This window comes from Oncorhynchus kisutch, linkage group LG4, assembly GCF_002021735.2.
Source record: "Oncorhynchus kisutch isolate 150728-3 linkage group LG4, Okis_V2, whole genome shotgun sequence".
In the NCBI taxonomy this organism is placed as follows: Eukaryota; Metazoa; Chordata; class Actinopteri; order Salmoniformes; family Salmonidae; genus Oncorhynchus; species Oncorhynchus kisutch.
In genome coordinates this window covers 46,614,228-46,638,325 of record NC_034177.2, presented here as the reverse complement: position 1 = coordinate 46,638,325, position 24,098 = coordinate 46,614,228, and the positions used below count along the sequence as shown (strand labels likewise).

At 42.1% G+C, this 24,098-nt stretch overlaps 1 protein-coding gene across 1 annotated transcript; it reads left to right on the top strand.

The window, feature by feature from the left end:
• Positions 1-862: 862 nt before the first annotated feature.
• On the top strand, positions 863-22,909 carry LOC109888904 (asc-type amino acid transporter 1-like). The gene is made up of 11 exons (XM_020480059.2): positions 863-1,056; positions 8,101-8,305; positions 8,507-8,658; positions 11,471-11,596; positions 11,912-12,065; positions 13,356-13,479; positions 13,689-13,792; positions 18,488-18,584; positions 18,827-18,976; positions 19,212-19,389; positions 19,663-22,909. The coding sequence occupies exons 1-11, from the start codon at positions 885-887 to the stop codon at positions 19,785-19,787; spliced, it is 1,587 nt and encodes a 528-aa protein (XP_020335648.2). The 5' UTR covers positions 863-884; the 3' UTR covers positions 19,788-22,909.
• Positions 22,910-24,098: the final 1,189 nt, after the last annotated feature.

The window sequence follows — 24,098 nt, the reverse complement described above, 5'->3', positions numbered from 1 at the left end:
AGGGGCGGAGTTGTGTGAATGGGAGTGTATCCGACATGAAACGTATTTGCCAAAATATGTTATGTTCACAAGTAAATGATTTAAAAGCAGGTACATGATTCATTTTTGTTTTGTTTTGGGGAAATCCCTGTCATCCACATATTTTGTAATCTATTTACACTTTCTCTTTTCCCACAATTCAAAATAGCAATTTTGTTGAAATTGATTAAGCTACTTTTCTTTGGAGTCAGTTTGAGATCAATTTTCTCCTACACTGTAGTAGATATAGGCCTGCAATGCACGGTGTGCATGCTCGTTAAATTTTGCTTTGATGGACTGAAGATAGTTCAATCAAACCTTGCATTTGCTCTTTCACTCTCTTTGAAATATTGATTAGATGGTCAATCATTTAGTATATTCCATAATGGCGTGCACTTGTGTTTACTGTGGTCACTGTTGAATCATTTTCTTGAACATGTATTTCTTTTTATTGGACGGTCTGGTTGCAATTCACAAGATTAAATACCTTCAAATTCCCTATCAATAATATTTGAGAAGATTAAGTGAATTGGTGTACTCTGAAATGGGGGCCTGAACACTGAGCAATCGAGATTATGCAGACACAGTTGTGTTCAAGATGGGGGGTTTACTCAACTAGGAGAGTGCCCCAAACTCTGATGCACGCAAGCCTCAGCTATTATCGTCGGTATTCAAACAGTTCGAAAGGATCTCCGCGTGAGATTTAGTGGAAAACGTCCAGCGACGCTCAAGTAGTTGATGGAACGAGAGTAGGGTAGTTAGCATTCTACCCTGGACAGCGACAGATTGTTGCGCATGCGCACCCTATTGAGTGTGCATCAATACCGTGTGTGAGTTCAAGAGAGGAATTCGAGAAAGCCTTTGATATGGTCGCAGACATGGATGGAGAAAAGCGGAAAAGAAGTATCTGCTCACGGCAAGAGCCAGCAGCTGCACTGAAGATCTTGAAAGATGGGAACAACAAGCGTGACGAAATCCCTGATAGAGTGACTCTGAAAAAAGAAATAGGACTTTTAAGCGCCTGTACAATAATCATAGGTAAGGTTGGTAAAAGTGTATTGCATTTTAGAATCTATTACTTGGGGGTGTTTGGTCATGGCTTTATTTGATAAAATAACTTTGATGTAAGTTTGCCATTTGCAGCCAAATTGCTGAAAACATGCGTTTTCCATTGATGGGTTATGTGTCATTAAAGTCAGTATCCTATATTCGCGAGTGCGACTACATGAGAAATCGATGTGCATTAAATGTCTACCTCAATGCTTACGTGGCCAAAATATATTAATTAGTAGCACATTGGTTGTCAAGCAGAAGGAAATTGTCTGCTGAAGCAGAGGAAATGGCAGGGGGCTGCTATAATAAATCTAATCCACTTGCTGAAGGGTGCAAATGAAGATATAGGCCCAAGTTACACCTACAGTAGGGTAAATACCACTATACAGTTTGGAAGAGGCATATTTATCATGACTGATAAATGTAACTTTAGTTGGTTTTGATATTCAGGGCCCCAGACTGCTGATGAAAGTCCTGGGCTGTTAATTACATATGTTCTGACTTTAGTTTCAGGGTTACTGTAAAACGATTATTAAACTAAAAGTTGTATAAGAATAGGCCTATGCTCTTTATGTCATTTATACAGACAGTGATGCTTTTAATTTACATTTACTCCCCAACCTACTCTTGTGGCTTTTAGTTAGTTACACTAGTGCAGTTTTTGATCAAGATCAGTCCTGAATTAAGACCTCAAACACGAGCAAAGAGTCAGAAATCCCTTTGAATCAGGCTCCTGCCTCCTTGTGTGTGTGGAAGAGAGACCGAGTACAGACTGCCAACTGTTGAGCAATCCAGACCAGGAAGCCCATGCTAGCATCCACCCTGTTGTTTTAAAGTTATACATCTTACTCCCCAACCTGGACTCAGGGGTAGACGTAACATAGTAAATGTAAAACCGACCCACTTCAGTTAGTATGATATGTTAAGTTTCGTATGTATTCATTTGTGGATGTCCATTAGGGAGTGAACATTATTTATAATAAGTGTTACATGGAGAAATTAAATGAAAATGGATGGCCCTCCCTTTAACAAATATATTTTACTTCAATCCTGAACCTTTGGGGAAAAAACAAGTGACCCTCCCCATACCAAAAATAATAATTAAAACAAAAGGTGACAGCAGAGAACATGTTTACCGTACCTTCTTGGACAGAAACGGTTCTTTGTCCTGTAAGCATTACATGGCAACGCAAGAGTTTTGATTCACAGACCATCGTGGACAAGATTAGGGGTAGAGAGATCTCCTTTATAGTATAATCATTGCATGAATCTATCATCGTATTTGCAGATCAGAGAAAACATTGCCGTTTATAAAAAAGTCATGCAATTCTACGTAATTTTACATACTAGCACAATATTTTTTAATACCACACAAATGACCGTAATTACAGGCAAAACATTGACAGAGAGATATTTGTTAATCTTATCATATTTCTCCAATGACAAATCAGTGTGTCTTGTTTGCAACTAGACTGTCCCTGTTTGCAAATAATTACATCTGAGACGTCATTTGGAATCTGAGCATGGCACTTTCAAAAGTTGGGCCGACCTTTCCACCCCAGACAGAGTAGCCCTACCAATGCAGAAAAATGTCAGTTTTAACTGCTGGCTACTCTTCTTCCGTGGCTTAACCCAACGAGAGAATGTCACAAGTATTTTCCTAAAAGCTGTCTGGGTTTAAACATTTTCTATTGCACAGAAAGTGACTAGCTTAAGCAAGTGATATTGACATAATTGGATTACAGTGCATTCTGAAACTATTCAGACCCCTTGACTTTTTACACATTTTGTTACGTTACAGCCTAATTCTAAAATTAATCAATCTACACACAATACCCCATAATGACAAAGCCAAAACCTTTTATTTGTAAAATTATTTTGCAAATTCATTTAAAAAAAAACGGATATATCACATAAGTATTTAGACCCTTTACTCAGTACTTTGTGGAAGCACCTTTGGCATTGATTACAGCCTCAAGTCTTGGCTATGACGCTACAAGCTTGGAACACCTGATTTGTGGTGTTTCTCCCATTCTTCTCTGCAGATCTTCTCAAGCTCTGTCAGGTTGGATGGGAAGCATTGCTGCATAGCTATTTTCAGGTCTCTCCAGAGATGTTAGATTGGGTTCAAGTCCGGGCTCTGGCTGCTGAGCCAATCCTGCATGGTCTTGGCTGTGTGCTTAGGGTCATTGTCCTGTTGGAAGGTGAACCTTTGCCCCAGTCTGAGGTCCTGAGTGTTCTGAGGCAGGTTTTCATCAAGGATCTCTTTGTACATTGCTCTGTTCATCTTTCCCTCGATCCTGACTAATCTCCCTGTCCCTGCTGCTGAAAAACATCCCCACAGCATGATACTGCCACCACCATGCTTCACCGTAGGGATGGTGCCTGGTTTCTTCCAGACGTGACACTTGGCATTCAGGCCAAAGAGTTCAATCTTGGTTTCATCAGACCAGAGAATCTTGTTTCTCATGGTCTGAGACGTTTATGTGCCTTATGACAAACTCCAAGCGGGCCTTAATCACCTCCCTTCTCCCCCGATTTCTCAGTTTGGCCCGGCAGCAAGCTCTAGGAAGATGTGAGGAAGTGGTTCCAAACTTCTTCCATTGAAAACCAGTTTTTACTTGTTTTTACCATTTTAGAAAAAGGCTGTAATGTAAAAACAAAATGTGTAAAAACTCAATGGGTCTGACTAGTAAACGGAAGATTGCAAGATCGAATCCCCGAGCTGACAAGGTAAAAATCTGCCGTTCTGCCCCTGAACAAGGCAGGTAAACCCACTGTTCCTAGGCGTCATTGAAAATAAGAATTTGTTCTTAACTGACGTGCCTAGTTAAATAAAATGTAAAAAAAAAAAAGTTTAAATCCCAAGTGAAGTCAATTTTTTGTCTCCTTGCTATAGAAGGTTGTAGCTCAGCCTTTGAATGTCAAACAAACTAAACAATGATATCCAAGTCACGTCTTTCCCGGGTATTTTACAGCTTGTATCCAGCATAAAGCATCATGGACCAAAGCACTGTTATACTGTAGATCACTTTATATAATCGGATCTGTTTGATTTTCTTCAAAATCTTCTTTAATAAAATGTAACCTTATTGCTGCGTTTAGATGGCACGAGGTAGGCAGTTGACTGCAAACCGCATGTCATTGTTTTTGATTAGGGAACGATAGTAAATGCGTTGAGGCTGGCCGTGAATGCTTTCAGCCGCCACGGTACATAGGACTTGCCGCCAGAGTCCAAATATTTCAACCTTTGCCGTCTTCCGTAGCGTTGTTTTCTGCCAGATGTTTATTTAAAATGTTTGTTTACTGAAATCCCAATGGTAACGCATACCGTCGTGCTGGCTTGCTTTTGCATTAAACATCTTTCTTGCTTTCTTGTCCGGCTATGCCGACTGGTATGACGTTTTTTTGCATCCCTCGTCTAAATGCAGCGTACGGCATACCCTCTCATACACCCTTAATTTGAGTCTTGGGCTGCATTCCAAACACTTAACTGACACACCCTCTCCCCTCAGCCCTCAAATTAGATGGATGCTTCTGATGACATATCATAACGTCTGACGAGTTTACACTTGCAGGGCAAGGGGCGAGGGAGGAAGGAATTAATTTTAAATGGACCGCCCTTGCCCGGAAATTCGTGTTTTCAGCCACTGGTAGCTTGTGCGTGCTTTATATGCGCTACAGTCAATTATGATTGCATGTCTACTTATATTAACCATATATTTATTAATATATGCCTACTCTGTGATAGCTAGCAAATGAATTAGCTGACTAACGTTAGCCTGCCTAGCTGGAACTTGTGCAATTGTCGCGGATTGAATTATGGGGCGTTTCAGGCCTCGAAGTGAACATAATTGTACACTCGCAAACTCCATGAAAAACGAGGGATGAGGGGCTTACGTTGCAAACTTCCCTTGCTTGGCTAATCACTTGGACCGACGACAAATATGGCCGCAGGCATTCCCCCAAAGTCATAAGGCAAGTGGACGGGGGTATGTATTTTATGAGTTTGAAACGCAGCCTTGGTTTTAACCTAGCAGCCCTTCACTGACATAGAAGTAGGCTAATTAAAGAGTGCATGGTGGGTGGATGAATTGACCGACAAATCTATGGATATAGCAGCCTATAGCCTAATTTTGTCTGTCAAACAGGTAGGCCTACCTCTTATTTCTTCAATAGGAAGAAAAAGGTTCCAACACAAAGCCCTCTTGTTGTTAGTAAAGTCTAATTAAAATGAAGATGGTTTAAATGAATTATGCCTACTCGAATTTGCCTACTTTCAGCACCATGAGCTGTCCATTTCCAACTGATTGTTGCTGCGGCCGCTGCTTCAAGTTTCAGCACCACAATGTAAGTTACTTGAATCTGACTTATTGTGAGGTCAATATCAAATCAAATCAAATCTGATTTGTCACATGTGAAGAATACAGCAGGTGTACCTTACCGTAAAATGCTTTACTTACAAGACCTTAACCAACGATGCAGAATTTTTTGTTAAGTAAGTACGAAGATATTTGCTAAAAAAAGTTTTTATAATAAACTATAGTAAAAAAATATATACAAAAATAATCAATACTACACAAGTAACACAATAAAATAACAATAGTAAGGCTATATACAGGGGGTAACGGTACCAAGTCAATGTGCAGGTGTACAGGTTAGTCGAGGTAATTGAGGTAATATGTACATGTAGGTAGGGGTAAACTCACTATGCATAGATAATAATTTGCTAGTAGTAGAAGCGTGAAAAAGGGGGTCAATGCAAACAGTCCGGGTAGCCATAACTGTTTAGCAGTCTAATGGATTGGGGGTAGAAGCTGTTCAGGAGCCTTTTGGACCTAGACTTGGCGTTCCGGTATCACTTACTGTGCGGTAGCATAGAGGAACAGTCTATGATTTGGGTGGCTGGAGTCTTTGACCATTTTTAGGGCCTTCCTCTGACACTGCCTAGTAGAGGTCCTGGATGGCAGGAAGCTTAGCCCCAGTGATGTACTGGGCCATACGCACTACCATCTGTAGCGTCTTGCGGTAATAACTCTGATAAAAACATCATGGGCAATAAACATACTGTTTTTAATTAAATCTATTATAGTAGTAGCAAGCTATCAAAGTTGACCATAGGCTATAGGCTAGTCCACACGCAATATTGTGCATTATTTGGACTAGGCCTAATAAAAAGAAATGGAAGAAGCCTTTGACTCTCCTCCTGAATTGCCACTATAGACCTCCAGAGCACAGCACCCAAAACAGTTTTTGATCAGCAAGAGCAGAGCAGGCCGGGGCTCAGGGTTGGCATATCCATTGCAGTGTGTAATGCAGCCTAGTTGTATTTACACCATCCCAGCAGCTATCTTAGAAATATGACTTTGCTCTGTGCTTCTCTCGAGCATGCACTTCGCAGCCTATAGTCTACAGTCTATGGATCATTTGATTGAGACCACACTAAATAGCCTTTAGGCGCACTTGAAGGCTATTTATGCGTGCCCCGCTGAGAATCAGAGATGAGGGGCGGCATCGGGCACACATCGATATGTAGCCTAATAAGCCATGAATTCTAAAAGACGGAGAAATATAGAAATTTCATCAATTACAAATGACATAACCCTCCTCTGGACTAGATTAAAAAAATACTAAACCCTCCCCTTGACTGAAATTAAAAAAGCATGACCATCCCCCATTTTCCTCAAGGTACCTTTTCTGTAAATGTTAATCCATCCCTTATCCATTTTGTATGATATGTTACAAATTAGAATTTGTATAATATGTTACGAATTTGCAAAAAATATTATATGTTACCAATTACAATTTGTTGTGGCTAACATTGGCTAGGTGGATAATGCTAACGTTAGCTTGGTGATTAGTGTTGACTAAGCTAGTGGTTAAGGTTAGGCTTAAGGTTTGGGGAAGGTTTAGCTAACATGCTAAATAGTTTCATAGTAGCTAAGAGTAGTAAGCAGTTGAACATTTGTTAATTAGCTAAAATACTAAAGTTGTCCATGATGAGATTCGAACATGCAATCTTTGGGTTGCTATATGTTCGCATTAACACCCGGCCAACCACCCTACTTTAGTTTTGCCCTTAAGTAGCCTTCTGTGTTATGTAACCACACCAAACGTATTTACTTTTACTATGTTACGTCTATTCTATGAGACCAGGCTACTCCCAGTCTCAGCATTTCTGACAGGGTCACAAACCAAAGAGAAAGCTGGTAGAGTCTAGAAATAATGTAATAGATGAGTTGAATTGAATTCCCGAGGGCGACTTGACTGAGCTCGACAGTTATAAGTAAACAATTTACGTATGTCCAGTTATGTAATTAAGGTCTGTGCTACTTGGCTGCCTTCTGCTGTGCTACTACCCTGAATGTGTTGGTTGGGATACTCTTGATCTGCATCTGAAATTGCACCCTATTCCATAATGCCACTACTTTTCAACAGGGTGCCATTTCTGATACACCCTTGGACATGGTACAGCCATATTGGAATCCAGATCATTGTATTACTTCAACAATGTGTGTGGTTGATGTTGAAGCCTCTTGGGTTTGATGGTATCACTTCCTACCGTGTGACTGCTTGATCTGTTCGTTCACATCAACAGTATGATTGTTCCATTTCTGAAGTCCTCTATGGACGATGTTGTTAACTTGCGATGATCATCAGAGAAGGTTTATTTCTGTCACGTATATTTGAAGAGAGAAAGCTATGTCGTTTCGTTTTTTTTTCTTAGCTCCTCAAAACGGGCTATGGCAAGCAACCCCCAGCTCGCTCAGGGGGAAGTGTACAGAGCAGATGATATCACATCCCTCCCTTTCCACACACCAATATATCTAAACAGTCCAGCTAAAGTTATTCTGCTTTATTGTTTCCCAAACCTTTTCAACATAACTGATTAACACATGATACAGTTTCTGTAAAGATTTACCTGCAAATAGGAAGATTTTATAATAGTCATATTGTTTTTAGCAATATTTCCACTTTGCTTGTTTTGTGTGTGTGTGTATTCTAGTAATACCTTCTCCCTCTCCACAGGGAACATAATTGGTTCTGGAATCTTCATCTCTCCTAAGGGGGTTCTAGAGCACTCGGGTTCAGTGGGTCTAGCACTGATTGTGTGGGTACTAGGGGGCTGCATAGCTGCCCTGGGTTCCCTCTGCTATGCTGAGCTGGGGGTCACCATCCCCAAGTCAGGGGGGGACTACTCCTACGTCACAGAAATTTTCGGAGGCCTTGTTGGGTAGGTACCTCTCATCCAATGTGTATAGTTTGTAAGCTTATTATGAAACAGCACAAGGTTGGATTTGCTTGGTATTGGGGGTCAGAAGAGTTGGTTGAATGTTCAATTGACTGTTCAGTTTATGCGATAAACAAATTGTTCATTAAAAAACACAAAGTTGGACCAAAGCAGTGACATATGACTGTTTTTCTCCCTTCCCAGGTTTCTCCTCCTGTGGAGTGCGGTGCTCATCATGTACCCCACGACCCTGGCTGTCATCGCCCTCACCTTCTCTAACTATGTCCTTCAGCCTGTATTCCCCGACTGTGTCCCTCCCTACATGGCCACACGCCTGCTGTCAACAGTCTGTCTCTGTTAGTACCATGTTCCTGTGCCTGAACTCACTTATGTAAAGGAAATGTGTTAAATTAACATTAAGGTAACCCCAAAAAGATATACTGTGCACCCCACCTGAGAATGTCTTTTTCAGACATATATTTCCGGTGTATGAGGGGTTCCAAAATCCACTTGTCACATTAATCTCGCTGGATTGATTGCTTTCATTTTACTCCTGCGACTAGATCATAGTCTTTCTTGTACCTGTCATTTTTTTCCGTTAAAGTTACCACCTATCAAATTATCTGTCAAACACACCCTGGTAATGGCTGAAATAAGCTCAATGGAATACATTATTTTTCCTTTGATTGGGATCTCGCAAAAAGAAGCATTCTTGCGTTTTTACAACCCGCTATTAAGTGTGCTCGGAAGAAATTCATTAAGGGAATCGTTGACAAACATTGGCACATTCTAAGATCTGATGACAGTATCAGTCATGTGTTTTCGAGCCTTCCTTTGTTTGTATTCTCGCAGGGCAGAAACCTCAGAGAACAATTGGTAAACTCTGATTTACCACCCCAAAATACCCCTGCACAACATCTATTTGCGCCTCTACTAGATGGAAATTACAAGTGTAATGGCTGTGCTCAGTGCAATGGCACTTACAAATGTAAATCCTTCATACACCCCCAAACAGGGAAACAGATCCCAATCAAAGGTGTTATCACATGCTCTACTAAAGCAGTTATTTGTCTTTAACCTTGTCCTTGTGGTAAATATTATGTGGGTAAAATGAAGCACGAATTAGAAGTACAAATCTAAAAACTTGATGTACCCCGTTGCAGCTCACTTTTTGGAAGGGAACCACTCGATTTCGTCCCTACGTTATATCGGCTTCGAACACGTTACCCTCCCTAGGAGAGGGGGTGACCTCAACAATTTATTGTGAAAACGAGAGGCTGACTGGATCTTTAATTTAAAGACCCTTGCTCCCTTCGGTCTCAAGGTAGACTTTGATCTGAAGCTATTCATGTTATATTCATTACTATTCAATGTAAATCTTTGCAGGCTTATGCAGCCAAATTGTATCTATGATCATATGCTATCCATTTCTGTTTTTTATATGTTCTATTTATATCTGTAAATTAACCAATGATATCAAGCCACACCCGGGCCATGATTACAGACACCTCTGTGTGTCCTTTGACACTATATAAACTAGTGACGTGCAGTGTTTGTTAATATACCCTGATGAAGACAGTTTGTCTGTCGAAACGTTGGTTATTAAATGACTGCACCTGAGCTCCTAGAGGGCGTGCCTCTCCTTCCCTTTTTCAAGTGTTCTACTCCGCTAGCCAGCACCTCGCCTAAACAGGTGTGCGTTTCTTTCGACCTCAAGTTTATCTGGTACAACAGAGTGAAATATCTCTTGCATAACCATTGCCTGGAAGTCTTTTAAAACTTTCAGAGTTGGAGACAGGAATATAAAAACAATGCATAGGTGTGTCAAATAGAAATTGGAAGGGAGGGACAGGAGGAAGGAGTGGGCAGTGAAGTTAGGGAAACAAAGACCGATGAAGTGTAGAGTTTCTGAAGGATGTAGGGAATCATCCCAATGGACAAACGATTCCTGTGGTCAAATTAGGCCATGGGATGTCAGGGTGACCTAACTTTCTGGTTCCTAATTCTTTTTCAGTTCTTTTTCCAGAATATTAGATTTTTATCTGGTTGTAGACTTATTTATTGGTTCGCTTAAAAGATATCAATTTTTTTTTACAACCAACCTGACCGTCATGCCATAAAGACGTCAGAATGACATCACTGCAGCCAGTTCTGTAAACCTGAGGAAACTTGTACTTAGGGCTCTATTCAATCAGATCCACTTTAGCAGACATCGGCATAGCAGTTGCTTTGGCAGTGTCGGAGGTGGAACTGCGTTAGAGCTGTCAAATCCACAATTGGCTCCTAGCATTATACCAAAAATGGAGTCGCGTTAACAGAAATCCCATGCAGCCATGTGTACAAGCTGGAACACTGGAATGTGAGATGAAATCTACACCTTCATTAACACTATAGAAACTCTCATTATTTAGTTCAATTATTATTTCTATATAGCCTACACTTTCTCGTTCTGAACTTCTAACGCAAGCAGGTGTCTGCTTTTGCTGGGTAGCACTTGATCTGATTGAACCTAGGCCTCAGTTTCAATGTCAAGTACAGTGTCTGTCCCATTTGTTGAAGTTAGAGCCAATTTTGTCGCCTGTGATTTGTGTGTTGCTTTTCACTGGGTTGCATCCCTCACTCTATTGACCATGTGGTCGTGCTACTATTACTAATTACTTGGAACCAAGCCCAAGAGTACCTGCACTGTACCTCCAATGAACCCTCTTAAGTAGAGAAAAAAAACACACACAAACCCCATTGTACCATGAGTGAGCAAAATGTACTATGAGTGAGCCGCAGAAAAGCCAACAAGCCAACAGCGTTATGACCCATGAGGTGAAACAACAGGTTTTTTTTCGCGTGTAATCCCTGCTTTTAGAGGACATTATTCACACTTGTTTTTGGGGAACTGGATGCCAATGACCTGGAGGGACCTGCCCACCTTTCCTTTCTGGATTTTGTTCTGTTGCGTTGGAAGCGGTTTGTTTTGGTGGCCTTGACAGCTCCCCTTTGTCTGGGAGAGCCAGGCCACCATGAGAGAGAGAGGCGAGCCAATGACAGTGATGGATGAGGTGAAACAATGTGCCCACCTCTAGGATTGTACATAACTTGGGTTTAGGGTTTAAATAGTATTTTGTTTTCTCAATGAAACGCTTAAAAGTATTGTGTGTGCATGTGTGTTTGCAGTGTTCCTGACCTGGGTGAACTGCTCTAGTGTGCGTCTGGCCACCAGGATCCAGGATGTGTTCACGGTGGGGAAGCTGGCGGCCCTGGGTCTCATCATAGTGGTCGGCCTGGTGCAGATCTGCAAGGGTGAGACACACACTCACCTTCTCTATAGAATTATCTTCATTAATGCACACTGTAGCAAGACGTTTTGTGACTGAAAGCGAAAATGAGGGTTTCTTATTTAGCAAGTTCAGATAATACCTCCCAGTTTCGGACTGCTTTCTTCCATTATATGCCTACTGAACATGATCCAGGTGCCGAAGGTTAATAGCACCTTCAACAAACCAATAGGAACTTGCACGTCTGTAATATTTACCCGTTTTTATTGATCAAAGAGGCTATCATGCTAATTCCCTAAAACATCACCTCGACATTGATGGTGAATTTGTATCCCTTCAGGCAACTACGAGGGACTGACGCCTCATGTGGCTTTTGAGTTCAGCAGGACTCCCTCAGTTGGGCAGATCGCTCTGGCTTTCCTCCAGGCCTCTTTCGCCTTCAGTGGATGGAACTTCCTGAACTATGTCACAGAGGAAGTGGTTGAACCGCGAAGGTGAGCTTCTGGTTCACCAAACATTATTTTACTTTGCATTCTATTCTATTTTATTCGCAATTATCTATCCAATGCTGTGTACTGTATAACCAGTCCGGCATGAAAGCAAGCATTGTGGGGCGATGCACAGTTGTATGTTGTGATCTTGCAGTGGTATATCAATTAAAATAGTGATAAGAAATGTAAGTGATATAATGCAAAATAAATATATATAAAGAGTTATATTTTTTTATATACACAAGATAAAGTACACTACATGATCAAAAGTATGTCGGCACTTGCTCGTCGAACCACTCATTACAAAATCATGGCCATTATTATGGAGTTGGTATCCTCTTTGCTGCTATAACATCCTCCACTCTTCTGGGAAGGCTTTCCACTAGATGTTGGAACATTGTTGTGGTGACTTGCTTCCATTCAGCCCAGTCAATTGCAGACCATTCAGGTTCTTCCACACCGATCAAACCATTTCTGTATGAACCTCGCTTTGTGCACAGGGGAAATTTTATGCTGAAACAGGAAAGGGCCTTCACCAAAATGTTGCACAGAATCATCTAGAATGCTATTGTATGCTGTAGTGTTTAGATTTTCCTTCACTGGAAGTAAGGGGCCTAATCAAACAATGAAAAACAGCCCCAGGCCATTATTCCTCCTCCACCAAACTTTACAGTTGTCCTGCTTCGGGGCAGGTAGCGTTCTCCTGGCATCCGTCAAACCCAGATTCAGCTGTCGGACTGCCAGATGGTGGAGCATGATTCATCACTCCAGAGAACGTGTTTCCACTGCTCCAGAGTCCAATGGCAGCGAGCTTTACACCACTCCAGCCGACGCTTGGCATTGCGCATGGTGATCTTAGGCTGCTCGGCCATGGAAACCCATTTCATGAAGCTAGGGCAGGGCAGAAACGGGTGTGGCTGAAATAGCCAAATCCAATCATTTGAAGGGGTGTCCACATACTTTTGTGTATATATAATGTATATTGCATGTCAGCTGCCTTCTTACTTCCCCAACAATGCATGATTTATGAGACTGTGTTGATTGCATGGTTTGTATGCTATGTGGATTACCTCATCAGTACTTTGTGTACCTTGTGGATGTCTTTATCAGTAGTTTTTATACCGTGTGGATTACCTCATCAGTAGGTTATGTACCTTGTGGATTACCTCATCAGTAGTTTTTGTACCTTGTGGATGAACTCATCAGTAGTTTGTGTACCTTGTGGATGAACTCATCAGTAGTTTGTGGATGAACTCATCAGTAGGCTTTGTACCATGTGGATTACCTCATCAGGAACCTACCTCGTGCCATTTACATCTCAATTCCATTGGTGACCTTTGTGTACACGCTCACCAACATCGCCTACTTCTCCGCCATGTCACCCGAGGAGCTGCTCTCTTCCAACGCTGTGGCCGTCGTGAGTAACGCTGTTCGCTTTGCTTTACAACACGACAAATATTGCCTGGAGTACTGTACTTTAATGGTGTCATTATTTGATGTATTGACCTTTAATGAATGTTCAACACAACGCATGTTCACATAAAGATGCCATTAATTTATTAAAAATACTTTCTCTATTCAAGGCTTGTTTTTTGTCCTAAATGTATAAACCTTGTGCTGCTGCAGACGTTTGGAGAGAAGCTCCTGGGGATGTTCTCTGTCATTATGCCCATCTCGGTAGCCTTGTCCACGTTCGGAGGCATCAACGGCTACCTCTTCACCTCCTCAAGGTATTTGTATTTATTTTGGATCCCCATTAGCTGCTGCCAAGGCAGCTAATTACAATACATTTATAACAGATTTCACAACACACTGTGTGCCCTCGGGCTCCTACTCCAAAACCACAACACAAAATCCACGTGTATGTGTGTGTATGCATGTGTCTGTGCCTATGTTTGTGTTGCTTGTGTTATCCCTGCTGTTCAATAAGGTGTATTTTTATCTTAAAAAAGAAACATCTGATTCTACTGCTTACATTTCTTTTTTTAAATGTTCCACCTTTATTTAACCAGGTAGGCTAGTTGAGAACAAGTTCTCATTTGCAACTGCGACCTGGCCAAGATAAAGCATAGCACTTTGACACATACAACAACACATGGGATAAACAAAACAGTCAATAATACAGTAGAACAAAAGAAAACAAAAAGTCTTTATACAGTGAGTGTAAATGAGGTAAGATAAGGGAGTTAAGGCAATAAATAGGCCATGGTGGCGAAGTAATTACAATATAGCAATTAAAACACTGGAATGGTAGATGTGCAGAAGATGAATGTGCAGGTAGTGATACTGGGGTGCAAAGGAGCAAGATAAATAAATACAGTGTGGGGATGAGGTAGGTAGATAGATGGGCTATGTACAGGTGCAGTGATCTGTGAGCTGCTCTGACAGCTGGCGCATAAAGCTAGTGAGGGAGATATGAGTCTCCAGCTTCAGAGATTTTTTGCAGTTCGTTCCAGTCATTGGCAGCAGAGAACTGGAAGGAAAGACGACCAAAGGAAGAATTATCTTTGGGGGTGACCAGTGAGATATACCTGCTGGAGCGTGTGCTGCGAGTGGGTGCTAGTATGGTGACCAGTGAGCTGAGATAAGGCGGGGCTTTATCAAGCAGAGACTTGTAAGATAACCTGTAGTCAGTGGGTTTGGAGACGAGTATGAAGCGAGGGCCAACCAACGAGAGCGTACAGGTCGCAATAGTGGGTAGTGTATGGGGCTTTGGTGACAAAACGGATGGCACTGTGATAGACTGCATCCAGTTTGTTGAGTAGAGTGTTGGAAGCTATTTTATAGATGACATCACCGAAGTCAAGGATCGGTAGGATGGTCAGTTTTACAAGGGTATGTTTGGCAGCATGAGTGAAGGATGATTTGTTGCGATATAGTTATAATTCTAGATTTAATTTTGGATTGGAGATGCTGAATGTGAGTCTGGAATGAGAACATTGATGTATACAGAGAAGAGAGTCGGCCCGAGGACTGAACCCTGTGGCAACCCCATAGAGACTGCCAGAGGTCTGGACAACAGGCCCTCCGATTTGACACACTGAACTCTATCAGAGAAGTAGTTGGTAAACCAGGCGAGGCAATCATTTGAGAAACCAAGGCTGTCGAGTCTGTCAATAAGAATGTGGTGATTGACAGAGTCGAAAGCCTTGGCCAGGTCGATGAATATGGCTGCACAGTAATGATGTCGTTTAGGACCTTGAGCGGGGCTGAGGTGCACCCATGACCAGCTCTGAAACGAGATTGCATAGCGGAGAAGGTACGGTGGGATTCGAAATGGTCGGTAATCTGTTTTGGCTTTCGAAGACCTTAGAAAGACAGGGTAGGATAGATATAGGTCTGTTTGGGTCTAGTGTCTCCCTCTTTGAAGAGGGGGATGACCGCGGCAGCTTTCCAATCTTTGGGAATCTCAGACAATACGAAAGAGGTTGAACAGGCCAGTAATAGGGGTTGCAACAATTTGGCAGGTAATTTTTAGAAAGAGAGGGTCCAGATTGCCTAGCCCGGCTGATTTGTAGGGGTCCAGATTTTGCAGCTATTTTAGAACATCAGCTATCTGGATTTGGGTAAAGGAGAAATGGTGGGGGCTTTGGCGGGTTGCTGTGGAGGGTGCCGGGCAGTTGACCGGGGTAGCCAGGTGGAAAGCATGGCCAGCTGTGGAGAAATGCTTATTGAAATGATCAATTATAGTGGATTTATCAGTGGTGACAGTGTTTCCTAGCCTCAGAGCAGTGGGCAGCTGGGAGGAGGTGCTCTTATTCTCCATGGACTTTACAGTGTACCAAAACTTTTTTGAGTTAGTACTACAGGATGCAAATTTCTGTTTGAAAAAGCCTTAGCTTTCCTAACTGCCTGTGTATATTTGTTCCTAACTTCCTTGAAAAGTTGCATATCACGGGGGCTGTTCGATGCTAATGCAGAACGCCCCAGTATGTTTTTGGGGCATGGGGCATGAATGGGGCATGCTTATTTAAGATGGTGAGGAAGGCACTTTTAAAGAATAGCCAGGCATCATCTACTGACGGGATGAGGTCAATGTCATTCCAGGATACCCCAGCCAGGTCGATTAGAAAGGCCTGCTCGCAGAAGTGTTTTAGAGAGCGTTTGACAGTGATGAGGGGTGGTCGTTTGGTCGCAGACCCATTACGGATGCAGTCAGTGAGGCAGTGATCGCTGAGATTTTGATTGAAAACAGCAGAGGTGTATTTGGAGGGCGAGTTAGTTAGGATGACATCTATGAGGGTGCCCGTGTTTACGGATTTGGAGTTGTACTTGGTAGGTTCATTGATAATTTGTGTGAGATTGAGGGCATCAAGCTTGGATTGTAGGATGGCCGGGGTGTTAAGCATGTTTACGTCACCTAGTAGCACGAGCTCAGAAGATACATGGGGGGCAATCAATTCACATATGGTATCGAGGGCACAGCTGGGGGCAGAGGGAGGTCTATAGCAAACGGCAACAGTGAGAGACTTGTTTCTGGAAAGGTGAATTTTTAGAAGTAGAAGCTCGAATTGTTTGGGTACAGACTTGGATAGTAATACAGAACTCTGCAGGCTATCTTTGCAGTAGATTGCGACACCGCCCCCTTTGGCAGTTCTATCTTGGTGGAAAATGTTAGTTAGCGATGGAGATTTTTTGGTGGTTTTCCTAAGCCAGGATTCAGACACGGCTAAGACATCCGGTTTAGCAGAGTGTGCTAAAGCAGTGAGTAAAATAAACTTAGGGAGTAGGCTTCTAATGTTAACATGCATGAAACCAAGGCTTTTACGGTTACAGACGTCAACAAATGAGAGCACCTGGGGAGTGGGAGTGGAGCTAGGCACTGCAGGACCTGTATTAACCTCTACATCACCAGAGGAGAAGTAGGATAAGGGTACGGCTAAATGCTATACAAACTGGCCGTCTAGCACGTTCGGAACAGAGAGTAAAAGGAGCAGGTTTCTGGGCACGATAGCATAGATTCAAGGCATAGTGTACAGACAAAGATATGGTAGGATGTGAGTACATTGGAGGTAAACCTAGGCATTGAGTAATGATGAGAGAGAGATATAGTCTCTAGAGACGTTTAAACCAGGTGATGCCATCGCATATGTAGGAGGTGTGACAACATGGTTGGTTAAGGCATATTGAGCAGGGCTAGAGGCTCTACAGTGAAATAAGACAGTAATCACTAACCAGGACAGTAATGGACGAGGCATATTGATATTAGAGAGAGGCATGCGTAGCCAAGTGAACATATGGGTCCAGTGAGTGGTTGGGCTGACTGGGGACACGGCGATTCAGACAGTTAGCAGGCCGGGGCTAAACAAGCTAGCAGTTAGCAGACTGGGTCTGGAAAGCTAGCAGTTTGCAGACTGGTTTAGCAAGCAAACAGTTAGCAGGGGCTAGCAGTTAGCAGACCGGGGCAGGCAAGCTAGCAGTTAGTTGACCGGGGCTAGGAGGTTAGCCTTTGGGGGACGTCGCGATGGGGGTAAGTCTGTTTTTGCCTCTGCTTACAGTGACGTCGATAGACCAGTCGTGGAGTTAGTAGGGTTCCAAGTAGCTCTAGGTAGCAAGCAGGCCTAGCAGGTTAGCAGAATGGGCCTTCAGCGGACGTTGCGCTTGAGGGGCCTGTTGGAATCCTCGGGAAGATTATGTCAGTATTCCAGTCGTAGAGGAACGGTGGGGTTCCGTGCCCCGTACCGGCAGTAGAAGGGGTCCGGATATTGTAGCCCAGGAGTGAGCCGGGAGATGGGTCTAGCATGGGCTAGCCCCAGGCTAGTTGGTGCTAGCTCCGGGACAAAAACTTTAGCCAGTAGTAGTCAACCCGGGTTGCGGTTAGCTAGCTGTGATGATCCAGATGAAAAGGTTCAGAGTTTGTGGAAGGAAATCAGTGGTATGGAGAGAAAAATAGGTCCGGTATGCTCTGGTTTGAAACGCGTTGTACGAACTGGCGAGAGCTTTCCGAGCTAAAGGTTAGCTGATGACCGCTAGCAGTGGTTAGCTGACTGATAGCTGGTAGCTAGTTAGCTAGCTAGCTTCAGTTGAGGTATTCTAGTTCAGAGGTAAATAGAAATACTTTAGGAAAAAACAAAAACAGATCCACACCACATTGGGTGAGGCAGGTTGCAGGAGAGTATTTTGAAGTTGAGGTTTAGGAAAAATATTAAAAAGATGCGAAGAAAAATATATATGCACATGGGACGAGACAAGACAAAGATGTCTGACTGCTACGCCATCTTGGATACCTGATGTGTTACCTGATGTGGAATAGAGTTGAGGAGCTCAACCCTGGGAATGTCCTCTAGGCTGTGTCACAATCCACAAGGATGCTGCCTTTGGATTGAGATACGTCCTGGAAACGGAGGTGCATGCATGTTTTTAAAGTTCGTTAAATGATTGTACATGGGTCTTTACGTCCTCTATATTTTTATGGGTCTTTCTAGATTGTGTTTCTCTGGGGCCAGAGAGGGACATCTACCCAGCTTGCTGGCCATGATCCACTTTAAGAACTGCACCCCCATCCCAGCTCTCCTCTGCTGTGTAAGAAACAAATACTTAATTTCTACTATTCTATTCTACTATTTCTAGTGCACACTCACTGGCCAACTCAATGCCGCTGTTACATCCCTTAACCACTGTCTACGGTAGGCTTCCTCTGTATTCCATACCTCACTCAGGTATTTATCAGTTGTCCTCACCTCTCTTCTCTCTCCTCCTTCCCCCTGTCTGTCTCTTGTCTATTTATCTCTCTCACTCCCTTTCTCTCTCTCTTTGTCTTGCAGTGTACTGCCACCATTGTAATCCTGTGTATAGGAGAGACACACAACCTGATCAACTATGTGTCCTTCATCAACTACCTCTCCTATGGAGTCACCATCGCAGGCCTGCTCTACTACCGATGGAAGAAGCCCAAACTTTACAGACCAATTAAGGTATTATTACTCCGCTCATGGTTCAATCATGGCCCCTCTGACATTTCTGTAAAGTTTACAACTGTTTTTATATAGCAAGATGTCAGTTAAATGATTGACACAGTAATTGACAAATAAGAGCAAACTACAGCAATACATTGAACCTGTTCTCACCTACTTATTCATTGAAAGGTGGAGCGGCACGTGACACTCTCTCCATTATAAAAATGAATCTGTTCTCATCCCTGCTCATCAGGTAAACCTCCTTGTCCCTGTCACCTACCTGATGTTCTGGGCCATGTTGCTGGGCTTCAGTCTGTACTCTGAGCCAGTGGTGTGTGGTGTTGGGCTGGTCATCATGCTCACTGGTGTACCAGTCTATTTCCTGGGGGTGCACTGGAAGTCCAAGCCAAAGTGTATCTATGACTTCATAGGTGGGTGTCCTCTTCAATCCTGCAAATGCATGTTTGTCTTAATAATCACGGGCTCTTACTTTTCCCCAAACGTGTCTGAATTTCTGAATTCAAATTCAACCAAGTGTTTAATAGTATCCAACATCCCTAAACCCTGTATACTGTATATGACAAGTATCAAACCATTCTTTATTTCAGTAGACCCAGATATATGGCATTTAAAAGGAATCATATTTTAGTTGTCTGGTCAGACACCTTGATGTGATGCTAAAAGTGGGCCCTGTTTTCTCACAGAGTCAGCAACCTACGTGGCACAGAGGCTGTGTTTCGTGGTCTTCCCCCAGTTCGACCCCATCGAGATCAGTCCAATCGAAGAATGGCCTGACAAATCTTCCAACATTCTCTCTGGGAAGTCTTAAACTCTTTTTGCCTTCTGAAGTATGTTTCTTTTTGTATATTCTGTCACTGTATGATGACATGGTCCGTTCCTTTTAGTGGAGCCCCTTGTCTGGTCTTTGGTCACCTGAGACTCATATACATTTCTTTACTGCTAAGTGGAATTGCCTGCGTTTTGATGCATGGGCCACTTGCAAATGTTTTTCTTCTCTTTTTCTACTAAGACGTCAAGTACAAGCTAATGCCAACAGTATCACGTTTTGAAACGGACTTCATATTCCCTAAGGAACTGTTTGTGCCTTTTCTGTAACTTTTCAACATTGGCAGTATTTTGGTTTTGACCTGAGATTTACTGTGTATCACTGTGCCTTATAGGGAGAAATGTGTTCCTTACATGCTGACCGGACACGTCGCGTGCGCGAGCGTCGTAAAATCAATTTAGAAATCAATTTTATTCAATTATTGCACCCACACTGCTCGCGCGCCCCAACGAGTGTCTGCGTTGCCAAGGGCTGTCTAAAATAGAAGTCATTCCTATTTCTGACGCAGATCGCGCTGAAAGTCCTGCCTCTGCCATCTCCTCATTGGTTATACCCGCGTGGGTGATTGAAAGACGAACTTTGTTGCCGGTTGTCATGGTAATACAATGAAAGTTTAGATGCGATCACCATATAAGTTCAAAGATGAGAAAGCCTGGAAGGAGGAGAGATGACTAGAAACGATTCGGTTGGCCGTTTTATGTGTGGATTAATTATTGGAGTAGAGGTCCTTGTGCATTTCAGGTAAAATAACAACTCAATGTTTATATCCCAGGACAAATTAGCTAGCAACAGCAAGCTAGCTAAATAGGACAAATTAACGTTAGCTAGCAAGTGCAAGCTAACTAGCTAAATTGCCATACATGTTTAATGCTTTTCGACCTGTCCCCAAATTAATATAATTGGTTCAGAGTTTGTTTTGATATTTTAACCTGCGTGTCGTGATCGCGTTTGGTGTGGGGGGGCAAAATAAATGTATGCACAATGGCGCAGCCGGTTTGGGTTCCGTGTTATTAATTAATATTATCTCTTAATGTATTTTGGAACGCTTAACGCTTTGTGTGTTCCTTACGAGAATTTGAAAAAGCACTGGTCTTCCATATTCTGCTTCTTGCCAGTTGTTAATTTGCTACATAAAATGGGTTCCTCGGATTTGTGAACATATTCAGAACTATCTGTGAACATAGACTTCAGAGCCTTTGACTTGATTCCTTTGGAAATTAATATTTTTAGCCAGCAGCAGCAAACAAGATAGATTTGTTCTGATTGTATACTACTGAATGATAGATAGGCTGTAGTTGAGGGTCACTGTGTTTTTACTTAGTATAATGCTTGCCATTGCCTTTTACACTACTGATTCTATGTCATAGTATAAATACACACAACTGTAATGTTCACAGCTGACTAAATGACCCAAACTCCAGTTTATATGTGGAAGTAAAACTCATCACAAAATGCTTGCTGCACTTTTCGAATGTTTGTTTCTAAACTAAGATTGTAATATCAAGTTAACTTATTTTATGTTTTATTTCTACCACACTTAAAACTAAACATCCTTACATGTGCTGGGAAACTGACAAACATACAAAAGGCATTTGCTTTTCCAGGGGAGTACTGTACTGCCATTGAATTTCTCGGCCCCAAACAGAGTTCTTTAACAACTATGTGTTCTTCATTCAATACAACAAACTTGTGATTTGTTGTATTTCTTTATAAATAGATGTGAATTGGCATACCTTGATTGTACTAAATGGATAGGTACAGTGGCAAGAAAAAGTATGTGAACCCTTTGGAATTACCTGTAGTTCTGCACAAATTGGTCATCAAATTTGATCTTATCTTCATCTAAGTCACAACAATAGACACACACAGTCTGCTTAAACTAATAAAACACAAACAATTATATCATGTCTTAATTGAACACACTGTGTAAACATTCACAGTCCAGGGTGGAAAAAGTTTGTGAACCCTTGGATTTAATAACTGGTTGACCCTCCTTTGGCAGTAATAACCTCAACCAAACTTTTTCTGTAGTTGCGGATCAGACCTGAACAACGGTCAGGAGGAATATTGGACCATTCCTCTTTACAAAACTGTTTCAGTTCAGCAATATTCTTGGGATGTCTGGTGTGAACCGTACTCTTGAGGTCATGCCACAGCATCTCAATCGGGTTGAGGTCAGGACTCTCCAGAAGGCGTATTTTCTTCTGTTGAAGCCATTCTGTTGTTTATTTACATCTGTGTTTTGGGTGAATGTCCTGTTGCATCACCGAGCTTCAATTGGCGGACAGATAGCCTTACATTTTCCTGCTAAATGTCTTGATAAACTTGGGAATTCATTTTTCCGTCGATGATAGCAAACTGTCCAAACCATGATTCTCCATCCACCACTTTATAGCTGGGATGAGGTTTTCACGTTGGTGTGCTGTGCCTTATTTTTCTCCTCACATAGTGTTGTGTGTTCCTTCCAAACAACTCAACTTTAGTTTCATCGGTCCACAGAATATTTTTTCCAGTAGCGCTGTGAAACAACCAGGTGCTCTTTTGCGAACTTCAGACGTGCAGCAATGTTTTTTTTTTGTTGACAGCAATGGCTTCTTCCGTGGTGTCCTCCCATGAGCACCATTCTTGTTTAGTGTTTAGAGTCACTCTACGATTCTTATTAACCTCATTGAGTATTCTGCTCTGTGCTCTTGCAGTCATCTTTGCAGGACTGCCACTCCTAGGGAGAGTAGCAACAGTGCTGAACTTTCTCCATTTATATACAATTTGTCTTACCATGGACATCAAGGCTTTTAGAGATACTTGTGTAAACCTTTCCAGCTGTAAGTCAACAATTCATAATCTTAGGTCTTCTGAGATCTCATTTGTTCAAGACATGGTTCACATCAGGCAATGCTTCTTGTGAATAGCAAACTCAAATTTTGTGAGTGTTTTTTATAGGGCAGGGCAGCTCTAAACAATATCTCCAATCTCGTCTCATTGATTGGACTCCAGGTTAGCTGACTCCTGACTCAGGAGTCAGCTCGGGGGTTCACATACTTTTTCTAACTTACACTGTGAATGTTTAAATAATGTATTCAATATAGAAAATAAAAATACAATAATTGGTGTGTTATTAGTTATTGTGTGTTATTAGTTATTGTCTATTGTTGTGACTTAGATGAAGATCAGATCACATTTTATGACCAATTTATGCAGAAATCCAGGCAATTCCAAAGGGTTCACATACTTTTTCTTGCCACTGTAGATAATTATATACTGTAGATAGATAGATAGAGTTGAAGTCCGAAGTTTACATACACCTTAGCCAAATACATTTAAACTCAGTTTTTCACAATTCCTGACATTTAATTATCGTAAAAATTCCCTGTTTTCGGTCAATTAGGATCACAACTTTACTTTAAGAATGTGAAATGTCAGAATAATAGTAGAGTGATTTTATTTAAGCTTTTATTTCTTTCATCACATTCCCGGTGCGTCAGAAGTTTACATACTCAATTAGTATGTGGTAGCATTGCCTTTAAATTGTTTAACTTGAGTTTGGGTAGCTTTCCACAAGCTTCCCACAATAAGTTGGGTGAATTTTGGCCCATTCCTCCTGACAGAGCTGGTGTAACTGAGTCAGGTTTGTAGGCCTCCTTGCTCACACGCGCTTTTCCAGTTCTGCCCACAAATTGTCTATAGGATTAAGGTCAGGGCTTTGTGATGGCCACTCCTATACCTTAACTTTGTTGTCCTTAAGCCATTTTGCCACAACTTTGGAAGTATGCTTGGGCTCATTGTCCATTTGGAAGACCCATTTATGACCAAGCTTTAACTTTCTGACTGAAGTCTTGTGATGTTACTTCAATATATCCACATCATTTTCTTTCCTCATGATGCCATCTATTTTGTGAAGTGCACCAGTCACCCCTGCAGCAAAGCACCCCCACAACATGATGCTGTTTCCTCCAGCATCTTCACAAGGTCCTTTGCTGTTGTTCTGGGATTGATTTGCACTTTTCGCACCAAAGTACGTTCATCTCTAGGAGACAGAACGAGTCTCCTTCCTGAGCAGCTGCTTGGTCCCATGGTGTTTATACTTAGGTACAATTGTTTGTACAGATGAACGTAGCACCTTCAGGAGTTTGGAAATTGCTCCCAAGGATGAACCAGACTTGTCAAGGTCTACAATACTTTTTTCTGAGGTCTTGGCTGATTTCTTTAGATTTTCCAATGATGTCAAGCAACGAGGCACTGAGTTTGAAGGTATTCCTTGAAATACATCCACAGGTATACCTACGATTGACTCAA

Bases quoted from the DNA above. Each gene is read 5' to 3' on its own strand.
- LOC109888904 (XM_020480059.2), top strand. From the start codon at position 885: ATGGTCGCAGACATGGATGGAGAAAAGCGGAAAAGAAGTATCTGCTCA. The intron at 1,057-8,100 runs GTAAGGTTGGTA...CCCTCTCCACAG, and splicing joins CGCCTGTACAATAATCATAG to GGAACATAATTGGTTCTGGA. The intron at 11,597-11,911 runs GTGAGACACACA...GTATCCCTTCAG, and splicing joins CCTGGTGCAGATCTGCAAGG to GCAACTACGAGGGACTGACG.